This window comes from Moschus berezovskii, chromosome 3 (genome assembly GCF_049115385.1).
Source record: "Moschus berezovskii isolate FMDL1 chromosome 3, NW_MosBer_1.0, whole genome shotgun sequence".
Classification (NCBI taxonomy): Eukaryota; Metazoa; Chordata; class Mammalia; order Artiodactyla; family Moschidae; genus Moschus; species Moschus berezovskii.
In genome coordinates, this window is record NC_142462.1 from 96,272,799 (window position 1) to 96,297,548 (window position 24,750).

Genomic DNA, 24,750 nt, shown 5'->3' on the forward strand with positions numbered 1-24,750 from the left:
AAATTCTTTAATACCTGTGTTTTGTAAAAGTAGGTGATAGATTTCCACTTATGTTTTTTAATTCTGAAGATTTCTGTCATAATTTTTAAGCATCTCAAAAGTTGTCTTCTTGCCCATTCCAGCTAGTAGTATAAATTGCCTTCTTTTATTTCCAGGAAATGTTTCCAGACTGCACATTTTTATTTAGAGGACAGTACGTCCCCTCGAGTAATATCCACACCTCCAACACCTATCTTTCCAATTTCAGGTAATAGCTTAAAGTGTGACCCTGAGTAGCTGGTAGATGTTAAATGAAAAGCATGATGTTGGAAGGTTTGTCCTTATTGAAGTACTTTGCAAATGCTATAATGTAGATTAGTAAATGTCTGTGTTGCCTAAAATATTATATATCAGGCATTCAGGTTTTTAACTTGTTCTTGTTAATTTTGAACATTTTAACCATACAGGTGATGTGACAAAATAATTTATAGTCATTCAGATGTTGTATGTTAAAAACATAAATATTTATAGCAATAATATAGTAGTAAGGAATAATGCTGACTTTCAGTAATTTCAGTTACTTTAGTGGATATCTAAACACCAAAAATCAGACTAAATCAATGCAGTAAGGATGGACAGGACAAAAACCACAAAAATAAGAATAAACTTTAATTTCTTTCTGATTTTCTGAATGAATGTGAGAAAAGCTTTCTTAACTACATTAGGGGAAAATAAAGAAACTATATAATGGTGAGGGTAGAAGAGAAACATGAGCACAAAGAAAGTGTGATTGCCTGAAATATTTTAAGTAAAAATGTCAGACCGTTGAATACCTGGGAAAGCATCAACTGCTTAATCAGAACTTACCTAGTTAACAATATTCAAGAATTAACAGGAGCCACTTTAAGACTCTCACTGACTCTGGAAATCACATTGTCACTAAGGTCGCAGACACTTGTTGAATTAACATTTTATAACATTTCAGGATGAAAAGTGGTAACAACAAAAAGTTGTCTAGAAATGTGTGAATTAAGGAAGAACAGGAGGACAGAGGATGATACAAGGACAAGGAGACCAGGGAAAGCAAAAGGAAACATTCCTCTCCATGTCTTTGTACAGAAGTCTCTTTTTAAATTATCTGAGATGCCATATGTTACTGCTTGAGGTGCACGTTCTACAGGATGTTATCTTCTGAAGTCTCATGCGTTTTAAAAAAACAGAAGCATTTTCATTGTAATTTTCAACAGACAAGAGTTAGACCTGTCTTCCTCTTTCACCTCTTTTATCAACTTTGTGTCTTTAACCACCACTGTTTTATTGGCTTTTCCAGTTTATATTAAAATTCTGTCATTTCTTATAGTACAGCACCATTTCTTATGAACATACTTAGAATTTTTGAGACCGATTGCTCTGTTTTCTGTTGGGTGTAGTTCCCTTCACTGTCAAATATACCTCTCCTGGCAGCATGGGTAAGCAAATTAACATTATCTAAAACCCAACACAGTTTATTATTAACAAAAATAATCCAAAATTGGGTTGTCCAGGGAATCCAGAAACCCTGGTCCTGTTTCTCAGAAGAATGGTGATCAAGGGCATTCCTCCTTTCATCTGCTCAGCTCCCTTGAGCACCCCCAACATATGCATACATTCGTGTGAAATCAGAAAATAAAAAGATAAGCTAGTCTCACCTTCCTGCAGACCAATTCGTAAAAAAAATTACTGGAAGACAGATAGCAAATGAGAACTAATCAGTTTGCTCATGGAAAGAGGTTAGCTCTGCTGAGGAATATCCATGGGTTTGACGGAGCTTAGGACTAATGATTTAGATGTGACAAGTTATTTCTGTTTTCTTATCTAATTATAAAAGCTACTTCCAGGCAAGATGCTTCTGTAAGTGTGAAGGTGGAATTACACCTTTGTCTAGTGTTTCTTAAGCTTAACTCGCTAATTCAATTTTAGTATTCAGGTACACTTATCTGAAAGAGAACAGATGGATTCTAATTTTTTTTTAAATCAACAAATTCTTGGTAACTGAAGCTTAAAAATATTAAATGGCCTAGATGCTGAACATCTGTTGATGTAAATAACTGTTTCTAGTGAAATGTGTTTGATGTTTCCTTGTCAGGGATATCACTTGTGAAGTTGCACACTGTGAACTAGTAATATGTTTAAGCTAAGAAAGCCTTTCCAGGGGGGAAAAAAGAGAAAAATCAGAACCAGGTAAAAAAATTGGCCCTGTCACAATTAATTAACAGATCCAGTGACTTTGTTTACATAGCATTTTTTCAAGTTAGAATTCTTGAAATTTTACAGATTAAAAGTCCCAAAGGTTTTTGACAGTATACTTAATAAATAGTCTGCATATAAATGTTTTCTATTATTTATAGAGAAAAAGAAAAAATGTTTTCAAATGTAAACATCTGACAATTTAGTGGAGAGACTCTAAACTGTACAATTGTATAAAACTGAAAATGCACTATATATTATGTTAAATCCATAGTGAAATTGAAAATGTATTATTACTGCATTTTTTCCCCATTATTGACAGGCAACTCCCACTCATGTTAAAGAAAATTATCCATAAAGCAATGCAGTCCATGGGGTATTATTTATAACTTAACACTGAAAATTAATTATTTTCTATTTAGTGTGTGAAAGGAAAAGATTCCTGATCAAATCAGAACTCTAAAATGCAGGTTATGATTAATAGTAAATGTAGAGAAAATTGGTAATTGTTGTTTATTGTTTCTCTGAACATAGATTCAGTTGAGATTATAGGAATAATTGAATTTTGAAGTTGTTTTAGAAGAAAGCTCTTTATAAATCCCCACAAATGAGAGGCACATTTATTTGAGTTATCCTTTCCAACTTAATTTTTTTTATTCATTTAGATGATGTTGGAGCAATTCCAATAAAGCACTTTCCAAAGCATGTTGCAGACTTACATGCAAGTAGTGGGTTTACTGAAGAATTTGAGGTATGATTTTAATATGTCTCTTTTAAACAGTATGGAAAATAGTAATTTTTTGAAATTCACCAATAGGCTATTTCTTGAATTGAAACCATTTCCATTCTAGTGAAATTATTATTTCCATAATCAGTTATGTGTTTAGGATATGTGTGAATAGCTATCATATAATTTAGCAAATTGGTTTTCCATTTTCAAATTCAGTTATACTAGTGGAAAAAACAAAACTATAGTTAAATCCCATCAAAATCAGAATTATAATATTCTTTTTTTAATCTGAATTGGTAACACTGATTCCTTTTAATTTTCTAAACTATATAGATTGTAATAAACTAGTAAATTTCATAATTTTCAGCCAAAGTACATACAAACCCCTACTTGTAAGGATTACAACAGTGTAAATGGAAAAACGCTTATTATACAAGGCATAATAAATATTATACAAGGTAAAGTCCCATCTTCTCAAGAAAATACGCATTTCTAAAAAGCATTGGAACTTCACAATCACTGAAAATTTTTCTAGTAGTATTCTGTAAAACACTCTTGGATGGTAGGCACAGGGAAATTTATTGCAATTTTATCATGGCCCACTGAACTATCAGTTAAGAAGATTTTTCAAAATAGGGTGCCCTCAGCCAACAGTTAACAGTAATAACCATAAGCATAAAGTTACCTTCGTTGAGCACTCCCTATATGTCAGTCATTGTACTGGATGCATCTACAATCAACCTTCACCCAATTCTGGAAGTTATTTGTTTTTATTTCTATTCATATTAATGAAAGCAATTTCAAAGAGTTAATTAACAACTAATAAATAGCATGGGCTTCCCAGGTGGTGTTAGTAGTAAAGAACCAGTATAATAGACGTTGGGAAGATCCTCTGGAGAAGGAAATGGCAACCCACTCCAGTATCCTTTCCAGAAGAATCCCATGGATAGAGGAGCCTGGAGGGCTACAATCCATAGGGTTGCAAAGAGATGGACACAACTGAATGGACTTAGCATCTATGAATGTGTAATCTTCATCTACCTCACTCTTACGAGGATTTAGGATTGAAGGCATTTGGAGCTCACCTGGATAGTACAGTAGAATTTCCCTATCTCAAGTATCTTATCCTAATACATAGCAGGGTGGGGCTTCCCAGGTGGCTCAGTAGTAAAGAATCTGCCTGCCAAGCAGGAGATACAGGAAGTTCAATTCAGTCGCACGGTCCTGTCCAACTCTTTGCGACTCCATGAACCGCAGCATGCCTCCCTGTCCATCACAAACTTCTGCAGTTTACTCAAACTCATGTCCATTGAGTCAGTGATGTCATCCAACCATCTCATCCTCTGTCGTCCTCTTCTCCTCCTGCCCTGAAATCTTTCCCAGCATCAGGGTCTTTACCAATGAGTTACCTCTTCATATCAGGTGGCCAAAGAATTGGAGTCTCAGCTTCAACGTAAGTCCTTCCAATGAACACCCAGGACTCATCTCCTTTAGGATGGACTGGCTGGATCTCCTTGCAGTCCAAGGGACTCTCAAGAGCCTTCTCCAACACCACAGTTCAAAAGCATCAATTCTTTGGCACTCAGCTTTCTTTATAGTCCAACTCTCATATCCATACATGACCACTGGAAAAACCATAGCCTTGACTAGATGGACCTTTGTTGGCAAAGTAAAGTCTTTGCTTTTTAATATGCTGTCTAGGTTGGTCATAACATTCCTCCCAAAGAGTAAGCGTCTATTAATTTCATGGCTGCAGTCACTATCTGCAGTGATTTTGGAGCCCAAAAAAATAAAGTCAGCCACTATTTCCAGTGTTTCCCCATCTATTTGCCATGAAGTGATGGGACTAGATGCCATGATCTTAGTCTTCTAAATAAAGAGCTCTAAACCAACTTTTTCACTCTCCTCTTTCACTTTCATCAAGGGGCTCTTTAGTTCTTCTTCACTTTCTGCCATAAGGGTGGTGTCATCTGCATATCTGAGGTTATTGATATTTCTCCCAGCAATCTTGATTCCAGCTTGTGCTTCTTCCAGCCCAGCGTTTCTCATGATGTACTCTGCATATAAGTTAAATAAGCAGGGTGACAATATACAGCCTTGACATACTCCTTTTCCTATTTGGATCCAGTCTGTTGTTCCATGTCCAGTTCTAACTGTTGCTTCCTGACCTGCATACAGATTTCTCAAGAGGCAGGTCAGGTGGTCTGGTATTCCCATCTCTCAGAATTTTCCACAGTTTATTGTGATCCACACAGTCAAAGGCTTTGGCATAGTCAGTAAAGCATAAATAGATGTTTTTCTGGAACTCTCTTGTTTTTTTGATGATCCAGCAGATGTTTGCAATTTGATCTCTGGTTCCTCTGCCTTTTCTAAAACCAGCTTGAACATCTGGAAGTTCATGGTTCACATACTGCTGAAGCCTGGCTTGGAGAATTTTGAGCATTTCTTTACTAGCATGTGCTGCTGCTGCTGCTAAGTTGCATCAGTCGTCTCCGACTCTGTGCAACCCCATAGATGGCAGCCTACCAGGCTCCGCCGTCCCTGGGATTCTCCAGGCAAGAACACTGGCGTAGGTTGCCATTTCCTTCTCCAATGCATGAAAGTGAAAGTGAAGTCGCTCAGTCGTGTCCAACACTTTGCGACCCCATGGACTGCAGCCTACCAGGCTCCTCCGTCCATGGGATTCTCCAGGCAAAAGTACTGGAGTGGGTTGCCATTGCCTTCTTGGTACTAGCGTGTGAGATGAGTGCAATTGTGCGGTAGTTTGAGCATTCTTTGGCATTGCCTTTCTTTGGGATTGGAATGAAAACTGACCTTTTCCAGTCCTGTGGCCACTGCTGAGTTTTCCAAATTTGCTGGCATATTGAGTGCAGCACTTTCACAGCATCATCTTTTAAGATTTGAAATAGCTCAACTGAAATTCCATCACCTCCACTAGCTTTGTTCATAGTGATGCTTCCTAAGTCCACTTGACTTCGCATTCCAGGATGTCTGACTCTAGGTGAGTGATCACACCATCGTGATTACCTGGGTCATGAAGATTGTTTTTTGTACAGTTCTTCTGTGTATTCTTGCCACCTCTTCTTAATATCTTCTGCTTCTGTCCTTTATTGAGACCATCTTTGCATGAAATGTTCCCTTGATATCTCTAATTTTCTTGAAGATATCTCTAGTCTTTCCCATTCTGTTGTTTTCCTCTATTTCTTTTCATATCATGATCACTGAGGAAGGCTTTCTTATCTCTCCTTGCTGTTCTTTGGAATTCCTCATTCAGATGCTTATAACTTTCCTTTTCTCCTTTGCTTTCCCTTCCCTTCTTTTCACAGCTATTTGTAAGGCCTCCTCAGACTGCCATTTTCCTTTTTTGCATTTCTTTTCCATGGGGATGGTCTTGGTCCCTGTCTCCTGTTCAATGTCATGAACCTCCGTCCATCGTTCATCCGGCACTCTGTCTATCAGATCTAGTCCCTTAAATCTATTTCTCGCTTCCACTGTATAATCATAAGGTATTTGATTTAGGTCATACCTAAATGGTCTAGTGGTTTTCCCTACTTTCTTCAATTTAAGTCTGAATTTGGCAATAAGGAGTTCATGATCTGAGCCACAGTCAGTTCCCGGTCTCGTTTTTGCTGACTGTATACAGCTTCTCCATCTTTGGCTGCAGAGAATATAATCAATCTGATTTTGGTGTTGACCATCTGGTGATGTCCATGTGTAGAGTCTTCTCTTGTGTTGTTGGAAGAGGGTATTTGCTATGATCAGTGTGTTCTCTTGGCAAAACTCTATTAGCCTTTGCCCTGCTTTATTCTGTACTCCAAGGCCAAATTTGCCTGTTACTTACTCCAGGTGTTTCTTGACTTCCTACTTTTTGCATTCCAGTCCTCAATCATGAAAAGGGTGTCTTTTGGGGGCCTTAGTTCTACAAGTTCTTGTAGGTCTTCATAGAACCGTTCAGCTTCTTCAGCATTACTGGTCGGGGCATAGACTTGGATTACAGTGATATTGAATGGTTTGCCTTGGAAACAAACAGAGATCATTCTGTCATTTTTGAGACTGCATCCAAGTACTGCACTTCAGACTCTTGTTAACTATGATGGCTACTCCATTTCTTCTAAGGGATTGTTGTGTGGTAGATAAAATGGTCACCTGAGTTAAATTCGCACATTCCAGTCCATTTTAGTTCACTGATTCCTAGAATGTTGACGTTCACTCTTGCTATCTCCTGTTTGACCACTTCCAATTTGCCTTGATTCATGGACCTAACATTCCAGGTTCCTGTGCAGTATTACTCTTTACAGCATCAGACCTCGCTTCCATCACCAGTCAAACCCACAACTGGGTGTTGTTTTTGCTTTCGCTCCATCCATTCATTCTTTCTGGAGTTATTTCTCCACTGATCTCCAGTAGCATATTGGGCACCTACTGACCTGGGAAGTTCATCTTTCAGTGTCCTATCTTTTTGCCTTGAGAACACCATAAACAGTTTAAAAGGCAAAAAAAAAAAAAAAAGGAGATGCAGGAAATACAGATTCTATCCGTGGGTCAGGAAGACACCCTAGAGAAAGAAATGGCAATCCATGCCAGTATTCTTGCCTGGAAAATCCCATGGACAAAGGAGACAAGCAGGCTGCAGTCCATGGAGTCGCAAGGAGTCACAAATGAGCATTCAAGCAAATAGCAGGGCTGGGATTGAAATCTAACACTCCTGTTCTTTCCATTATGGAAACCAGGGGATCCCCAGCCCAACCGCAGCCTCTCCAAGTACTCAGTCGACCTCCCTCTTTGAAGCCCTTCGAGCTCTGACCCTGATCAGAGGCTATATCACAGTTCCTAATTCATCCCCTCAACTTCTTCCCATGAATCAGATCCCCAAGAGCATAGTTATGGAAGGAAAATGCCAGAGATTAGAAAGCTTTAAAACACCAAAGGAAAGATAAATGAAATATATGTTTTCACTAAATTAGAAACAGTAGAAGCCAGCTAATTTAATCTTAAAAGAAATCTAAGTCATAGCTATATTGAGTAAGAAAGTACTGTGAGGTGACTACTAAATAAAATGGAATAATATGAAGAATTATATTTTTAAAACATCAAATTATTTTTTTCCTATCATAACAGAGGTTACTAGGTAGTGCAGTATGAACTTACAGAAACTATCAGGCATTGATCAAACAAACTCCTAGTTGCAAAAAGGAGAATATGTTAAGGATGGGTCTAACTTTCCAGATGTTAAAAACCATAAGGAAAAATAGAGAATTTATTGTAAACATTGCTGATAGTGTATATACAAAAGCAGATACACAGTTTTCATAACTATAAAATCATAAATCATTTTAAATAGTATTAAGCAGTTCATAATGATTAAATTAATAAAATAACCTCACACTTTTGCTCAAAAAGTGTATTCCTAATTCCATTGCTCTTAACTCTCTGATTGAAGAAAGCTTTTTATTAACTTAATAATTAGCTTAATAATTAATAATTCATACCTTTTAAGTGGGTCATATATTAAATTGTTTTTAAATCTAGAATCAGAATGACTTGCTGCATAAGAGGGCTTGGAATGCTTATTTAGTAAAGGGCTGAGCCATTTTGCCAATGAATCAGATTTATATTTAGACTGTATATTTTCTCAAAAATTATAAGACTTTCATGTTATTATCTTAATATGTACTAAATAATTGAAAATTCCAAACTAATATATTTAGATAGAAGACATTCCTGAGAAGGATTTTAAATCTTTTTAAAAGCAAAATGGCAGGAATAATTTTTCTCGACTCATTGAGGTTTTATTTTAATTAATAAGAAGTCTACTAATTAAGTATGTAGAAAGTTATACTATTTAAATTTTATTTCAAAAAACATAATATATCTGATAAAAAACTTTAGGAGATGTCTAATGTGTTGACAACTCTAAATCTGTTACAAACCACCTAATTAAGGACACTGTTTAGTCTTAAAATTACTCAAAATTAACAAAAAAAGTATCGCTAATTCAGTTTCAATTAATTCTATCATGATCAAATACAATTATATTTGAATATTAGCAAATCTGACTCATATGTCAAAATGTGTCATCAAATATGTGGTTTTTCTCATCAACATTTTAAAAATTTATTGGATTATTATACCACTGTCCCCTTTTAAAAGTGTTATTTTTTCCTTTTACATGATTTTAAGGTTCCAAACTGTTAGAAATTTTGATTTGCATGCAACTGTTTGAAACATTCTGTTGTGTTAGTATTTGACAAATGTATTTATTGCATGATCATGGTTTTCCATTGTAAACCTAATATGAACACTTTTTTTTCTCATTTGTCGTGTGCTGTGGAATTTGATTTCTTTACTTTTTTGGCATTCATTCCCTCATTAGACACTGAAAGAGTTTTACCAGGTAAGGCATTATTTCACTGCATTTTCTTATAGCCAAGAAATAGTTGATGTAACATGTAAAAAATTTTTTTGATCGATTGTTTTGTTTGTTGTCTTCCTTAGTGTATTTTAAGGCACTTTGTTTGAAAGGATGTGTATTGAAATGTTACCCATGCAATTTCTTTACAGGAGGTGCAGAGCTGTACTGTTGATTTAGGTATCACAGCAGACAGCTCCAATCACCCCGACAATAAGCACAAGAACCGGTACATAAATATTGTTGCCTGTAAGTATAGCCTTCACTCAACTCGGACCTTATCGTTGTGGTGCTTTTAATTCAGTGTGCTGAAGTTCTCTGACAGCGAACCTCAGTGAAGCTGTTTCAGGATCTTTGTATCAGGAGATGAGACTTGTGTTAGATAATGCATATTGTTTAACTACTCCAGCTTAAATACATTTTGCAATTAATGACATCTGTTTCTTTTGAACAAAATAAACTCGTGTTTTAATCCAGTCCTTTCTTCAGACCTCATAGCCTGTAAATTTGTTCTTATGGTTTCTGTCATTAATTGTGTTCCATAGTTCTATTTTCGCTTGAGATCCCCCTACTTTATGTGAATTTAGTAACCAAAAGGGATTTTCTTTAGACTCTTTTTTTCCCCTAACATTTCTGTTCCTCTGTTGCCATCTTCCGGGGGACTGATAAAAGGTTAGTTGGATTCTTTCTTTTTATTTCTTCTCTCCTTTTATCGTCTTTTTCTCCCCCTATTTATTTTACTAAGAAATTATCATGTTTCTTCCATCTTCTTACAGCATGTCTTGTTTACATCTGTTCCCTTTTATTTTCCTTTATAGCCCCCTCATCTCTTGAAATCCATCTTCATTCTTCCCCAAAACTTCATCTTACTTCCTTTCTTATATATTCAGTAAGTCTTCCTAGATTTGTGTGAACATGGTATTACAGCATGGTTGTTTAAATTCTGGTTCCATTCTAGTTTCTGGAATGGAAACTTTTATGATCACACTGCTAAGTAGTTTGCATAGATCCTGGTTTTTTTCCCTACAAGATTTACACCAATCTTTCAATTTTGATAGAAGATTCTGTTTCATGTTTGATCTCTTCAGTGGAAGCTGTCTTACTACATGTAAAAGCTCAGTTGTGTTCAATTGCTTCTTGGAATGAAATGGTTGTTAGACCATTCCCTCTACAAGCTAAATAGAAAACGCATGGGTGCATGCTAAGTCGCTTCAGTTGTGCCTGATGCTTTGCGACCCTATGGACTGTCGTCCACCAGGCTCCTCTGTCCATGGGATTTTCCAGGCAAGAATACTGGAGTGGGTTGCCATGCCCTCCTCCAGGGGATCTTCTCAACCCAGGGATAGAACCCATGGCTTCTTCATTTCAGGCAGATTCTTTACCACTGAGCCCCAGGGAAGCCCAAATAGAAAATCCCTACCAGTAATTAAGAAGGGGATGGAGAGTAACATTTGTTGAACACCTACTATATGCCTGGCACTGTAAATCTGTTATTTCAACTGACTCACTTTGCTTCGTAGCAGAAACTAACAAAACACTGTAGATCAACTCCAGTAAATCATACTCCAATAAAAATTAATTTTAAAAATATTTTAAGTTAATTAAATAAATCTGTTATTTCATTTCATCCCTGAAAGAGCCTGGCAAGATAGGTAATAACATTTCTATTTTACAGATGAAGAAAAAAAACAGAAAGTTTACCCAGTAAGACCCTTCAGCACCAAAATATAAAAATAGGTCAGCGTGGCATTGAAGCCATCTTTCCATGGCCACACATCTATTTCTGTGTACATTTCCTGCATCTTTATGAGCTGCCAATATCACCAAGGTATTACTATTCCAGAATATCTCATCTGGTCTGTATTCATTTCTTCATCCTTGATAAAACTACTCTGCCCAGGGAAACCATCAAGCGTCCTTCTAGTGATGCTTTGCTTTCTTATTAAGAAGTTCCTCCAAATATAATTTCTCTGGAAAACTGAAGTTATTCCAAAACTCCTCATTTCATCTCATTTAATTATGACCGTGCACTGTGTATAACTATGAGAAATGCTGTGCTGGATGAATCACAAGCTAGAATCAAGATTGCCAGGAGAAATATCAATAACCTCAGATATGCAGATGACACCACCCTTACGGCAGAAAGTGAAGAAGAACTAAAGAGCTTCTTGGTGAAAGTGAAAGAGGGGAGTGAAAAAGTTGGCTTAAAATTCAACATTCAGAAAACTAAGATCATGGCATCTGGTCCCATCACTTCACGGCAAATAATGGGGAAACAGTGGCAGACTTTATTTTGGGGGGCTCCAGAATCACTGCAGATTGTGATTATAGCCATGAAATTAAAAGACACTTACTCCTTGGGAGGAAAGTTGTGACCAACCTAGACAACATATTAAAAAGCAGAGACATTTCTTTGCCAACAAAGGTCCATCTAGTCAAGGCTATGGTTTTTCCAGTAGTCATGTATGGATGTGAGAGTTGGACTATAAAGAAAGCTGAGTGCTGAAGAATTGATGCTTTTGAACTGTGGTGTTGGAGAAGACTCTTGAGAGTCCCTAGGACTGCAAGGAGATCCAACCATTCCATCCTAAAGGAGATCAATCCTGGGTGTTCATTGGAAGGACTGATGTTGAAGCTCAAACTCCAATACTTTGGTCACCTGATGCAAAGAGCAGACTCATTTGAAAAGACCCTGATGCTGGGCAAGATTGAGGGCAGGAGGAGAAGGGGACGACAGTGGATGAGATGGTTGGATGGCATCACCAACTCAATGGACATGAGTTTGGGTAATTTCTGGGAGTTGGTGATGGACAGGGAGGCCTGGCGTGCTGCAGTTCATGGGGTTGCAGAGAGTCGGACACGACTGAGCAACTGAACTGAACTATGTATAAACTACCATGGTCTTCATGCCCTCTTCACTGACAGTGCAGGATCCATGCCCTTCATTCTTGGCCAGTCTTTCTCCTGCCTCCCTTTGCAGCAGTCCATCTTTGAGGTCTTCCCTTGAAATAGCTACCTGCTGTAACTATTCACAGAAACTCCGTGGAGCCCTCCTGCTTCCTTCTCTACTTTCTTTTCCTCTGTCAACCTCCTTTTCAGAGCATGTGTGCTACCATCCTTCCTTAGCTTGTTCTCTCCCCTTCACTGGTTCTGCAGTGTTCACAGCCCCAGTATCTACCTTTAGAAGCCCATCTAAAGTGCCAACTTTAGGAGTCAACCTCTATGAAAAGCTTTATTTTCATCCCAAATCAGTGTTCCCCTAGGACTCTGCATTTCTCTTTTGACACCCAAACATTCTTCTTTGTGTATATGTCCATTCCTACCTTCTACACTGGAAACCTTCCCAAAAGAAATGGTTTTTGTTGTCATCTATATTTATCTATATTTTTATCATCTCTGTATCTTCTGTATCTTCCAAAAGCCAACTAAAGTAAATGATGTTTGCATTGGTTTTAATTGTATTTGATAAATGATCATGTAAATGTAAATGACCTTTATGCTGAAAAACAGTTCATGATATACTGAAATATTTTCTTTTTTTATTACAGATGATCATAGTAGGGTTAAACTCGCACAACTTGCTGAGAAGGATGGCAAACTGACTGATTACATCAATGCCAATTATGTTGATGTAAGCATATTTAAAATAAAATTTTATGAGAATGATATTAGATTGTGAATATATTATACCAGAATATTGTACATATAATAGTGCTTAACAAATATTATGTGAAAGATAATAAAAAATACAAATCAGCAGTAAGAGATTCCAGGGCTAAAGGTTTTCAGATTGAATGGCACTCAAGCTCTGGTTTATTTCCTAGGTGAGAGAGGGAATTTGGGCTGAGAATGTACATTCAAGGTAGGGTGTATGTATTCTGATAAGTTTGTAACTTCTTAAATAAAAGGTGTAGGATCAATGCTTGTTTAGCATTTCCATCCCATATTTCCTAGTGCAAAATTATGTAGATAGCAGATGATCAATAAATTTTTATTGCAAAGTTCCCAAAGAAGAATTGGCTAAAAGGCAAACACATGATTACTAAACCAGTAACCAGCCTTTATAACCTTGGGCATGTATCAGGATACCCAGCTTTGTGAAACTTACTGGTGATCTCCAGGGGCTGTAGACCACTGACTCACTTCCTGCTGTTTCCCTGTGGTCAGTTGAATGCCAGTGGAACTCAGTTATTTTCCTGACACTGACCTTACAGTCTAGCTGCCTTCAGGTTAATTCAAAGAAAGAAACAGTTAATTCAAAGAAAGAAAGTGAAAGTGAGGTTGCTCAGTCGCTTCATACTCTGTGACCCCATGAACTGTATGTAGCCTATGAGGCTCCTCCATCCGTGGAATTTTCCAGGCAAGAGTACTGGAGTGGGTTGCCATTTCCTTGTCCAGGGAATCTTCCCTACCCAGGGATCGAACCTGGGTCTCCTGCGTTGCAAGCAGATCCTTTTACCATCTCAGCCACCAGGGAAGCTCCCTAATTCAAAGCAGTGAACACCAAATGTAAGTATCCAGTGGGTTTGTTGTAGTCAGTCACTTCAGGCTTCCATGTCTGTGAGTGTGTGCGTCAGACTGAATATGGACTTTGGAGTTGGAACTGGCTCTGAATTGCAGCTCTGCCATTGGCTAACTGAAAGCTTGGAAAGCCACTGAACTCGTCTGAGCTTCAGTTTGCTTATCCCCAAATCAAGAATGATTCTTCCATTTTGCATGTAAATTATGGATTAGGTTTAATGTTTGTAAACTTGGCCAACAGCAGGTAATAAGTAAAAATAACTGTGAATGATTAGCATTGCTCAGGTCTACCGTAAGGAGAAAACACCAAAGGTTTCCTGATTACAGACAACTGAGCCCTAATGCCTCAAACACATTTCAAAGCTGCACAATTAAGGACCAGATAGTAAGCACAGTAAACAGACTTGGATTAAATGCACTAAGACTGGAGGTACAGAGAACAATGATTGTGTCAATGCAAAGATTATATATGTATAAATAAATATATATATATATATCTCATAGTTAAAGAAGAATTGTTGTCTTTGCTGTTCTAGTACATTTTTCTGGCTTTGAAGTGTTTTTTTAATGGTTTTCTTTGATAGCAAAACTGTGCTGATCTTAGAAACTGAACAGCTAAAAATGGCATAAAAATGTGTTAGTGAGAAACATTTGTCATTTGTCTCTTCAGGGCTACAACAGACCAAAAGCTTACATTGCTGCCCAAGGCCCACTGAAATCCACAGCCGAAGATTTCTGGAGAATGATATGGGAGCATAATGTGGAAGTTATTGTCATGATAACGAACCTTGTGGAGAAAGGAAGGGTATGTAGGTTATCTCTTATGCCCTCCCCAAAATAGTGATTGGAAGTGCTTTAAGTTGCTTGTGATAGAGTCAGTGTTCAGTTGAGTTCAGTTCAGTTCAGTCGCTCAGTCGTGTCCGACTCTTTGCGACCCCATGAATCACAGCACGCCAGGCCTCCCTATCCATAACCAACTCCCGGAGTTCACGCAAACTCATGTCCTTCGAGTTGGTGATGCCATCCAGCCATCTCATTCTCTGTCATCCCCGTCTCCTCCCACCCCCAATCCCTCCTAGCATCAGACTCTTTTCCAGTGAGTCAACTCGTCGCATGAGGTGGCCAAAGTATTGGAGTTTCAGCTTTAGCATCAGTCCTTCCAATGAACACCCAGGATTGATGTCCTTTAGAATGGACTGGTTGGATCTCCTTGCAGTCCAAGGGACTCTCAAGAGTCTTCTCTAGCACCACAGTTCAAAAGCATCAATTCTTCGGCGATCAGCTTTCTTCACAGTCCAACTCTCACATCCATACATGACCACTGGAAAAACCATAGCCTTGACTAGACGGACATTTGTTGGCAAAGTAATGTCTCTGCTTTTTAATATTCTATCTAGGTTGGTCATAACTTTCCTTCCAAGAGTCAGTGTTAGGAAGCAGCAAAAGTTAGCAAAGTTAGGAAAGGATTATCAGGATCCTGATAATTATCCTGATTATTATCAGGATTTCTTTCTAGTAAATAAAACAGCTAAAGAGAAATGGTAGCATTGAAACATATACATTACCATATGTAAAATTGACAGCCAGTGGGAATTTGCTGTATGATGCAGGGAGCTCAGCTGAGTCCTCTGTGATTACCTAGGAGGGTGGGATGGGATGGGAGGTGGGAGGGAGGTTCACAAGGGAGGGGACATGTGTATGCCTATGGCTGATTCACATTGATGCATGGCAGAAACCAACAAAATATTTTAAAACAGTTATCCTCCAGTGAAGAATAAATACATTTAAAATAAATAAAAATAAAGGGAAAAAGAGGTCAAAATCTTCACTATATATTAAGCTATGGGTTATTTAAATGCATTTTTCATTCCATGAGAAAAAGCAAATGAGGTTCATTGAAAAGCGACACAGAGTGAAGTAGATTTTAATTCACAGGAACTGGATTCTAGTCCTGGCTTCACAGTGACTCAGGACATCTGGCCTCACTTTTCTCATCCTAGAAAGGGAGGAGTTTGGATCCATCATCTCAGGTCTTTCAGCCCCGTAGCTCTCTCCCTTCTCTTCTCTACAACTAATTCACAGTCACTGAGAAAGGAAAGAAATTGTTTAGAAGAATAGGGGTATTATGGTATCAGATCTTTACTGATTTCAGGGATAACTTACACTAAGCATTTGAAATATGAAAGTAGCATTTTTACTTTTTCTTTCAGAGAAAGTGTGACCAGTACTGGCCTGTAGATGGGAGTGAAGAGTATGGGAACTTTCTGGTCACTCAAAAGAGTATTCAAGTGCTTGCTTATTATACTGTGAGGAATTTTACTCTAAGAAACACAAAGATCAAAAAGGTGAGTCCACACATGATGGATACCATCAATTGAATAATGCATCTCTGTTCTTTTTAAAGGGAACAAGTGGTATAAACAAAACAGGGTAAAAATACATGTAGGTAAAGGCACTGAGAGTTCTTAATTGGCACTTCCCTGGTGGTCCAGTTTTTAAGAATCTGTCTTCTAATACAACGGATGTGGGTAAGAACCCTGGCCAGGGAACTGAGATCCTACATGTCGTGGAGCAACTAAGCTCATGCACTGCAGCTACTGAGCCCATGAGCCTAGGGTGCATGCTCCACAAGAGAAGCCGCCACAACAAGAGAAGCCACCACAATAAGAGGCCTGTGTGCCACCAAGAAGACCCAGCACAGTCAAAAAAAAAAAAAACTGTTCTTATCACAGCAGCATCTCAATCCCAAAGATGTCTTCCAAACCTCTTAATCCCAGGTGTGGCTTTGGCACCACATTCTTTGTAGTGCCAATACTTTCAGTGATACACGAACAACAGTCCTTGTGCCGTATGATAACTACACATCCAACTAAAAGTGGAAATTGAGAAGGAGGAGGAAAAGAAAAAGAGCAAGTTATAAGTCAGGGGTCCTTAGAAAAAATATATGTATATATTATATAAGTATATTTAGAGAGAGAGGTGTTTGCTCGGGGCTGGTGTGCGGGGATGACCTAGAGGGAGGATAAAGGGAGGAGGGAGGTGGGAGGGGGGTTCAGGAAGGGGAACTCATGTACACCCGGGGCGGATTCATGTCAATGTATGGCTAAACCAACCAATACAATATTGTAAAATAATCAGCCTCCAATAAAAAAAAAAAAAAAGAATTGATTCCAAGCTAGAAATTCAGGTAAGATTTCTCCATTGCAGTCTTGAGAATACCTTCTTTTCCGGAAACCTCAGTCTTTGCTCTTGAGTTCTTCAACTGATATTACCGAGCCTCATCACTTTACTGGAAGTCTTACTGATTTAGATATCAATCATATCTTAAGAAATACCTTGACGGTAACATTTGGTCTGACTGGTTTGACCAAGCTGCTGACCACCATTGCCTAACCAAGTTGATATATGAAATTAACCATCACAAATGACAATGTACTTTTTTAGTTTTGTTATGAACCACCAGCATCAAGCTCTGAATCCTAAGTTGATGTTTAAGACCCCATTTGTGTATGTTCCTTTAATTAGCTGATTAGCTGCCTGGTCTCTTTTAGGGTTCCCAGAAAGGAAGACCCAGTGGGCGCGTGGTTACCCAGTACCACTACACTCAGTGGCCTGACATGGGAGTGCCTGAGTACTCACTGCCAGTGCTAACCTTTGTGAGAAAGGCCTCACATGCCAAGCGCCACGCAGTAGGACCTGTTGTTGTCCACTGCAGGTGAGTTTCAGTGCCAGGTTATAAACCCATAGAATTGCTTATGCTAATAAAAAGGGAATCAGTGGAACAAAGGTTTTGCCAAAATGGAAATGATTTCACAAAGGGAGGGGCATGAAATATTGGTCCCTAGGAAGTGAGAATGCCAGACTCAGAATTGGATTCCTGAATATTTCAAAGCACCAGTTATTTCTATTATGTATATTATTCTATTTGAGTGTTTAATTGGATTTCAGCTTATGAAAGGTGTGAAGCAGGCAGAACAATGTGTTGTAATTAAACAAACATTTATTACAATGTAATGTGAGATAAAAATCCTTGAGATGCAACCCATGTTCCTAGGAGTTAATAGTCTATTGTAAACTTCATAAGCCAGGTTTATATTAGAAAAATCAAAGCCCACAAAATGTGAGAAATTCAGCAAAATACTTTTAATTTGTTTTTAAACAGTTTGGGGTCAAAACTCTTTCTTATATTCCTGAGTTTTTTCTAATACATCCTATTGAAAGCCCAGGATGGATTAATAGAACTAATGATATTTCAGAGAAAGAGAAAAATGTGTTAGAAGATTTAATTTAATATATTTCAAAACAAAAATAGCAGTTAATGTTTACTGAGTGCTAACCACAAGGAGTTGGTCACGACTGAGCGACTGAACTGAACCACAAAAATCTAATTCGCTTCTACATGGAGTACTTTTGTCAAAGCAGCATCTGTATTTTGATAGAAATAAGTGTTTTCCTTTGATATGCAGTGTATCTCACACATTCTAATTACCTGTCTCAGGAGTTAGGCTCAGACAAAGTTTGAGAGACCTATCTGAGGTTTTTTATCTGAGCCTGGAAGTTGAGGGAAACAGGAAGATGCGAGAAAAATAGCTCTGAAGGTCAGAGATTGTTTCCTGGTGAATGGAGGAGGCCCAGAGCATTTTGAGAACAGCTGCTAATTCTTCGCTCTAGTACTTCCTACTCGTCAGAGCATTTGAAAGGAATCCGTGTCTCTGAATTCTGTCCCTCTGCTAGAGGCTTTGAAGAAGTCGATAGATAATGGCCCTTTAGAAATGACTGAAGCTATGCTTTATTCCTCACCATCTCAGGGAAATGATATTTTCAGCTGAAAGCCTTCACAAACTCTTTCTTCCCATTAATGCAGAAACCTTTACAAACCTGTTTACCTGACAGTACCGACCTGGAGACCTTGTCTTTTCAGAGTTCGGAGAAGCTGATGTTTTCATTTTTCTCAAATTAAATGTCTATTTGCTAGGCTCTGATACATAATATTTTCATTGTATCATATAAGCTGAATAATAACTGTAATTATTGAAAAAAGTCTCCAACAGAAATGATCAGATTGCTTTGTAGTTTGACCTATTGGCAAAAAAGAAAAGAGAAAACTTTGTTATTTGAAGCATTCTGCTTAACTCTTAAGCTGCTTACTTTTTGGACTGCTAAATTATCTACTGAGTGGCTTGGGAAAGGAAATTAATTTACAAGACAGCCAGTTGTGACCTATCGTCAAATGTACTTTATACTTGACATTGAACTAGCTCTTTCTTTGTGTGCCCCTCAGTGCTGGAGTTGGAAGAACTGGCACGTACATTGTGCTAGACAGTATGCTGCAGCAAATTCAACATGAAGGAACCGTCAACGTATTTGGCTTTTTAAAACACATTCGTTCACAAAGAAATTACTTGGTGCAAACTGAGGTATGATAAGAAGGATAATTTAATTTTTCTAAGGATTGGAAATGTCCCTAAAATCTGGATAGACCAGAGTTTGTATTACCAGATTCTTTAGTCCCATGGGGCACCCCTTGATAAAGTGCTATGAACTGGGTGGCTTAAAACAACAGAAATGTATCATCTCCTAGTTCTGAAGGACAGAAGTCCAAAATCAAGGTGTGGGCAGCAGGGCCATGTGCTCCCTAGCACATCCTCTAGGGAAGGATCCTTCCATGTCTCTTCAAGTTTCTGATAGTCTCATATTTCCCTGGATTTAGCAGCCTAACTCCAGTCTCCACCTGTATCTTCACACGGCTGTCTTCCCCCTGTGTCTGTGTCCAGATTTCCCATTTCTTATAAGGATGTCAGCCTTACCTCATTTAACCAACGACATCTGCATCATCTCTGTTTACAAATAAGGTCACATTCTGAGGTACTAGGAGGTTAGGGTTTCAGCATATCTTTTTAGGGAGGGACACAATTCAACCTTTAACACCAGGTTATTGCATATGTGTCATTTATAGACCAGCTAAATTCTCTGTCTTATATAATGGGGAATATCTTTAAAACAACACTGCTCACAGAAAAGATTCAGAAAAAGAGTAAGTGGATCAGTCAACACTCATCTCCTCCACCAGAATCCTTAAGCTTTTCCTGTGTGTAATGAAGAAATAGATTCAATCTCCTATTTAAATAGTATGAATTATGCTCAAATTGGGGCTTTATTGCAGGAGATAAAAGAGAATTGGGTTTGATCCCTGGGTCAGGAAGATCCCCTGGAGTAGGAAATAGCAACTCACTCTGGTATTCTTCCCTGGAGAATCCCCTGGACAGAGGAGCCAGGTGGGCTATAGTCTGTAGGGTCACAAAGAGTTGCATACGACTGAAGCCACTTAGCACACACACATGCTCAAATTAAATTCTTTTTTAAGCCCATTTCATTTGCCTGTATGTGACACAAGACAAAGTCTCCATACCTGTATTTTATTTTCACTATTTCTGAATAAAAATGGATTTAAATTGAAAACTATGGATGGTAGCTTGAAAACAATAAGAAACCTATGACTGAATGGCTTTGAAACCCATCAAACTTCAATCCATCAAGGAGATGACATTCTAGTTAGATAAGACCAGGGAAGAGTCCCATCTATGAAATAGAAGATGACTATTAAAAATGTGTAGATAATTGTGCTGAATTACATTTGATCAGCTAAAAGGAAAACTGGAATGGACAGAAGGGAAAGACCCATCAGAAGTAGAGAAGTCAGTGCAAAATGTGGAAGAGGGTCTCAGGTATGAAGGATGGCAGAGAGGACATTGCTTTGCCTCCCAAAATCTTCCAGTGGTCTCATTCTCTAAATGTCAATGCACATGAAATAAAGAGATGAGAGTGGAAACAGTTGTATCCTTTCTGTATTACTCCTTTTCCTCCATCTGACTTCCTGCCAGGACTGGTAAGCAACCTCTGAGTTCTCCCTTCCATTTTGTAAAACTCTTTGTCTGTCAATGAAAAATAGTACTTTAAAAAAATATTAATTTTTTTTGTGTGCACTGGGTTTTAATTGTGGCATGGGGGATCTTCAGTTACGGCACTCAAACTTTTAGTTGCCACATGTGGGATCTAGTTCCCAGATCAAGGATTGAACCCAGGTCCCCTGCATTGGGAGTGCAGACCCAAGTCGGTCTGGAACACCAGGGAAGTTCCTGGAAAATACTAGTTTTGAACCGAGACACTTGGTGGCTCAGATGGTAAAGAATCTGCCTGCAGTACAGGAGACTGGGCTCGATCCCTGGGTCAGGAAGATTTCCTGGAGAAGGGAATGGCTACCCACTCCAGCATTCTTGTTTGGAGAATTCCTTGGACAGCAAAAGCTGGTGGTCTACAGTCCATGGGGTTGCAGAGAGTCAAACACAACTGAACGATGAACACTTCCAAGAACTTTTAACATATAGGGAGAGCCTGTAGTGATGTTCCTGTTTGTCATTGTTTTGCTAGGAACAGTACGTCTTCATCCATGATGCGCTGGTCGAGGCCATACTCAGTAAAGAAACTGAGGTCCCAGACAGCCACATCCATGCCTATGTTAACGGGCTCCTCATTCCTGGACCAACAAGCAAAACAAAGCTAGAGAAACAGTTCAAGGTGAGTTCTCTTCAAAGTCCTTCTCTCGGGTGTCACCATGAGTTGGCATGTTCCCGCATCTCCTCATTTGAGTGGACAAGGCCATGTGGACAGGCTGGGTGCTCTGTTGGTCCAGTGGCTACACTGTGTTCTTTACAACCAGCCACAAAGCTACTTGGTAAATTTCAAGGAGAACCTTACAGTCGCAAGAGGGAAAGTTCCCAGAAACCCTAGAAATGCAGGCGTGGTCCAGGAAATGGAGGGCACAGAGCAGAACAGGGTGAACAGGCAGAACTTCTAACATAGACGGTCTGAGTGCTTTTCTCACTTTGAGAAAACCAGACCACTTAACCACAAGTGCTGCGGCTCCGGCTGTCTGTGCTGCTCCCTGGAAGAATCTGTCTCACTTGAAGCCTTGGGCTAGAATAGGCCACCCCATAAGAATGGCTTCTTCAACCCCAGTTTCTGCCTCCCACCCTGTCACGAGGCAGTCAGCTACACAAGGGGAGCGTGCTTTGTTCAACATTCTACCTCCCACAACTTAACTTAGCTGTCTGACTTCCAGAAACCAGTGAGCAAAGAATTCAGAAAGCAGTTATTATCAGACCTGCTGGTGGAGATAGGGAGATTTGAAGAGTTGTGGCTTTCCAGAGGAACGAAGGCTATGTTGTTTCGTTGGCCATTGTTCCTATTGTTGTTCAGTCGCTCAGTCGTGTCCGACTCTTTGCGACCCCATGGACTGCAGCATGCCAGGCTTCCCTGTCCTTTACTGTTTCCCAAAGTTTGCTCAAACTCATGTCCATTGAGTCGGTGATGCCACCAACCATCTCATCCTCTGTTGTCCCCTTCTCCTCTTGCCTTCAATCTTTCCCAGCATCAGGGTCTTTTCAAATGAGTCAGCTCTTTGCATCAGGTGGCCAAAGTATTGGAGTTTCAGCTTCAGCATCAGTCCTTCCAAGGAATATTCAGGGTTGATTTCCTTTATGGTTGACTGTTTTGATCTCCTTGCTGCCCAGTTCAGTTCAGTTCAGTTCAGTCGCTCAGTCGTGTGGGACTCTTTGCAACCCCGTGAATCAGCACACCAGGCCTCCCTGTCCATCACCAACTCCCGGAGTTCACTCAAACTCATGTCCATCGAGTCAGTGATGCCATCCAGCCATCTCATCCTGTCGTCCCCTTCTCCTCCTGCCCCCAATCCCTCCCAGCATCAGAGTTTTTTTCCAGTGAGTCAACTCTTCGCATGAGGTGGCCAAAGTATTGGAGTTTCATTTTTAGCATCAGTCCTTCCAATGAACACCCAGGACTTATCTCCTTTAGGATGGACTGCTTGGATCTCCCTGCAGTCCAAGGGACTCTCAAGAGTCTTCTTCAACACCAAAGATCAAAAACATCAATTCTTCGGCGCTCAGCTTTCTTCACAGTCCAACTCTCACATCCATACATGACTACTGGAAAAACCATAGCCTTGACTAGACGGACCTTGGTTGGCAAAGTAATGTCTCTGCTTATGACCAACCTAGCTATTGCTGCCCAAGGGACACTCTCAAAAGTCTCCTCTACCACCACAGTTCGAAAGCATCACTTCTTTGGTGCTCAGTCTTCTTTATGGTCCAACTCTCACATTCATACATGACTTCTGGAAAAACCATAGCTTTGGCTAATCAAATCATTGTCGGCAAAGTGGTGTCTCTGCCTTTTAATATACTGTCTAGATTTGTCATAGCTTTTCTTCCAAGGAGTAAGCATCTTTTAATTTCATGCCTTCAGTCACCATCTGCAGTGATGTTGGAGCCCAAGAAAATAAAGTCTGTTACTGTTTCCATTGTTTCCCCATCTATTTGCCATGAAGTAATGGGACCAGTGCCGTGATCTTAGTTTTTATTCCTATACCAACCTCTTGCTTCCCCGGCTTGCTAGAGAAGCAGGGCCAATTTCTGAAGGAATATCTCAGAAGAATTCAGGAAGCCCTGGATAAACCCAGGAGAGTTAACAAACCTTGAGATTGCAGCTCTTTCTTTCTTTTCTCCAACTTGCAACATAGAAGATGTAGTCATTGCAAATTCCCTGACTTTCTGCCTTTTCATTCAGCATCTTTTGGGCTTGGGAGGAGCAAGGGACAGGTTAGGCTTAGAACCTGAACTTAAAACCTGAAGAGAGGGAGCCATACATGTTTATTCAGTCAAACTTATCTGAGTAATTAAGAAACAATTTAAGGAAGAAAAGTGCTCAGTAGAGCTTCCAGAAACAGATAAGAAAGATAAAGCATTAACAGGATGTTGCTAAGATGGCTTTTCTCTAAGTTAAAAAATACATATGTATTAGCCATTTCCAACATAATTTTCACTTAAATATGATTAACCCCTTACACGATTACCTAAAAGAATTTATATCACTTGTACTGGGTAATTCATGATCAGAATGAAAATATCAATTATGAAACAGAATCCATTTAAAAAGAGAGACATTTGACTGTATCCTATTAGCATCCTAACTAGGGAAATTTAGGGGTGTGTGTTTGTGTGTACACTGTCCTATAAAAAAAAGGTATTAATTCAGATTTATCCAGTGAAAAATATTCTTAAAATGAAATTACATGTCTGTGTATTCAACAAATAACTAGGGAAATTTAGGGGTGTGTGTTTGTGTGTACACTGTCCTATAAAAAAAGGTATTAATTCAGATTTATCCAGTGAAAAATATTCTTAAAATGAAATTACATGTCTATGTATTCAACAAATATTTATCACAAATGTACCTCATGCCAGGCTTTTGTGTTTGATGAAGTGAAAGTGGCTCAGTCATGTCTGACTCTTTGCGACCCCATGGACTATACAGTCCATGGAATTCTCCAAGCCAGAATACTGGAGTGGTTAGCCATTCCCTTCTCCAGGGGATCTTCCCAACCCAGGGATCGAACCCAGGTCTCCTGTATTTCAGGCAGATACTTTACCAGTTGAGCCACAAGGGAAGCCCAATACTGATTTTGAAATCTACATTGAAAAGTAAAGAACCAAAAATATTCAAAGCAATACTGAACAATAAGGAATAGAAATTTCTTGAACTATATGTGAAAGACCTTTTATGGAATGATAATGTTGAAAAACAGACAAATCAACTAGAGGAAACATGTGTGTGTGGAAATTGTTATGTGATAGATATGACAAATAAAAATTGGTGAAGAATGGTGGACTGATCAGTAAATGATATTGGGACAATTTCCATGTGGAAACAAGTACAATTACATATCTACCGTACCTCAAACACTGAAATTATCCAAGATGGATTAAATTCTTAAAATGGAAATAGTTTTATAACTACTATAAGAAAATAT

General features: G+C 38.8%; 1 protein-coding gene across 2 annotated transcripts in view; it reads left to right on the top strand.

The window, feature by feature from the left end:
* Positions 1–24,750, top strand: part of PTPRZ1 (protein tyrosine phosphatase receptor type Z1) — a 200,944-nt gene that overhangs the window by 164,498 nt on the left and 11,696 nt on the right. Inside the window, exons 14-23 of one of the 2 annotated variants that reach the window (XM_055421178.2) lie at positions 156–247; positions 2,871–2,956; positions 9,309–9,329; positions 9,497–9,593; positions 12,893–12,975; positions 14,536–14,670; positions 16,076–16,210; positions 17,417–17,580; positions 19,147–19,282; positions 21,294–21,440. In XM_055421178.2, the coding sequence (XP_055277153.2) occupies positions 156–247; positions 2,871–2,956; positions 9,309–9,329; positions 9,497–9,593; positions 12,893–12,975; positions 14,536–14,670; positions 16,076–16,210; positions 17,417–17,580; positions 19,147–19,282; positions 21,294–21,440 (1,096 nt within the window). The remainder of the gene's footprint in view (positions 1–155; positions 248–2,870; positions 2,957–9,308; positions 9,330–9,496; positions 9,594–12,892; positions 12,976–14,535; positions 14,671–16,075; positions 16,211–17,416; positions 17,581–19,146; positions 19,283–21,293; positions 21,441–24,750) is intronic. The other variant, XM_055421179.2, reaches the window with a different exon arrangement.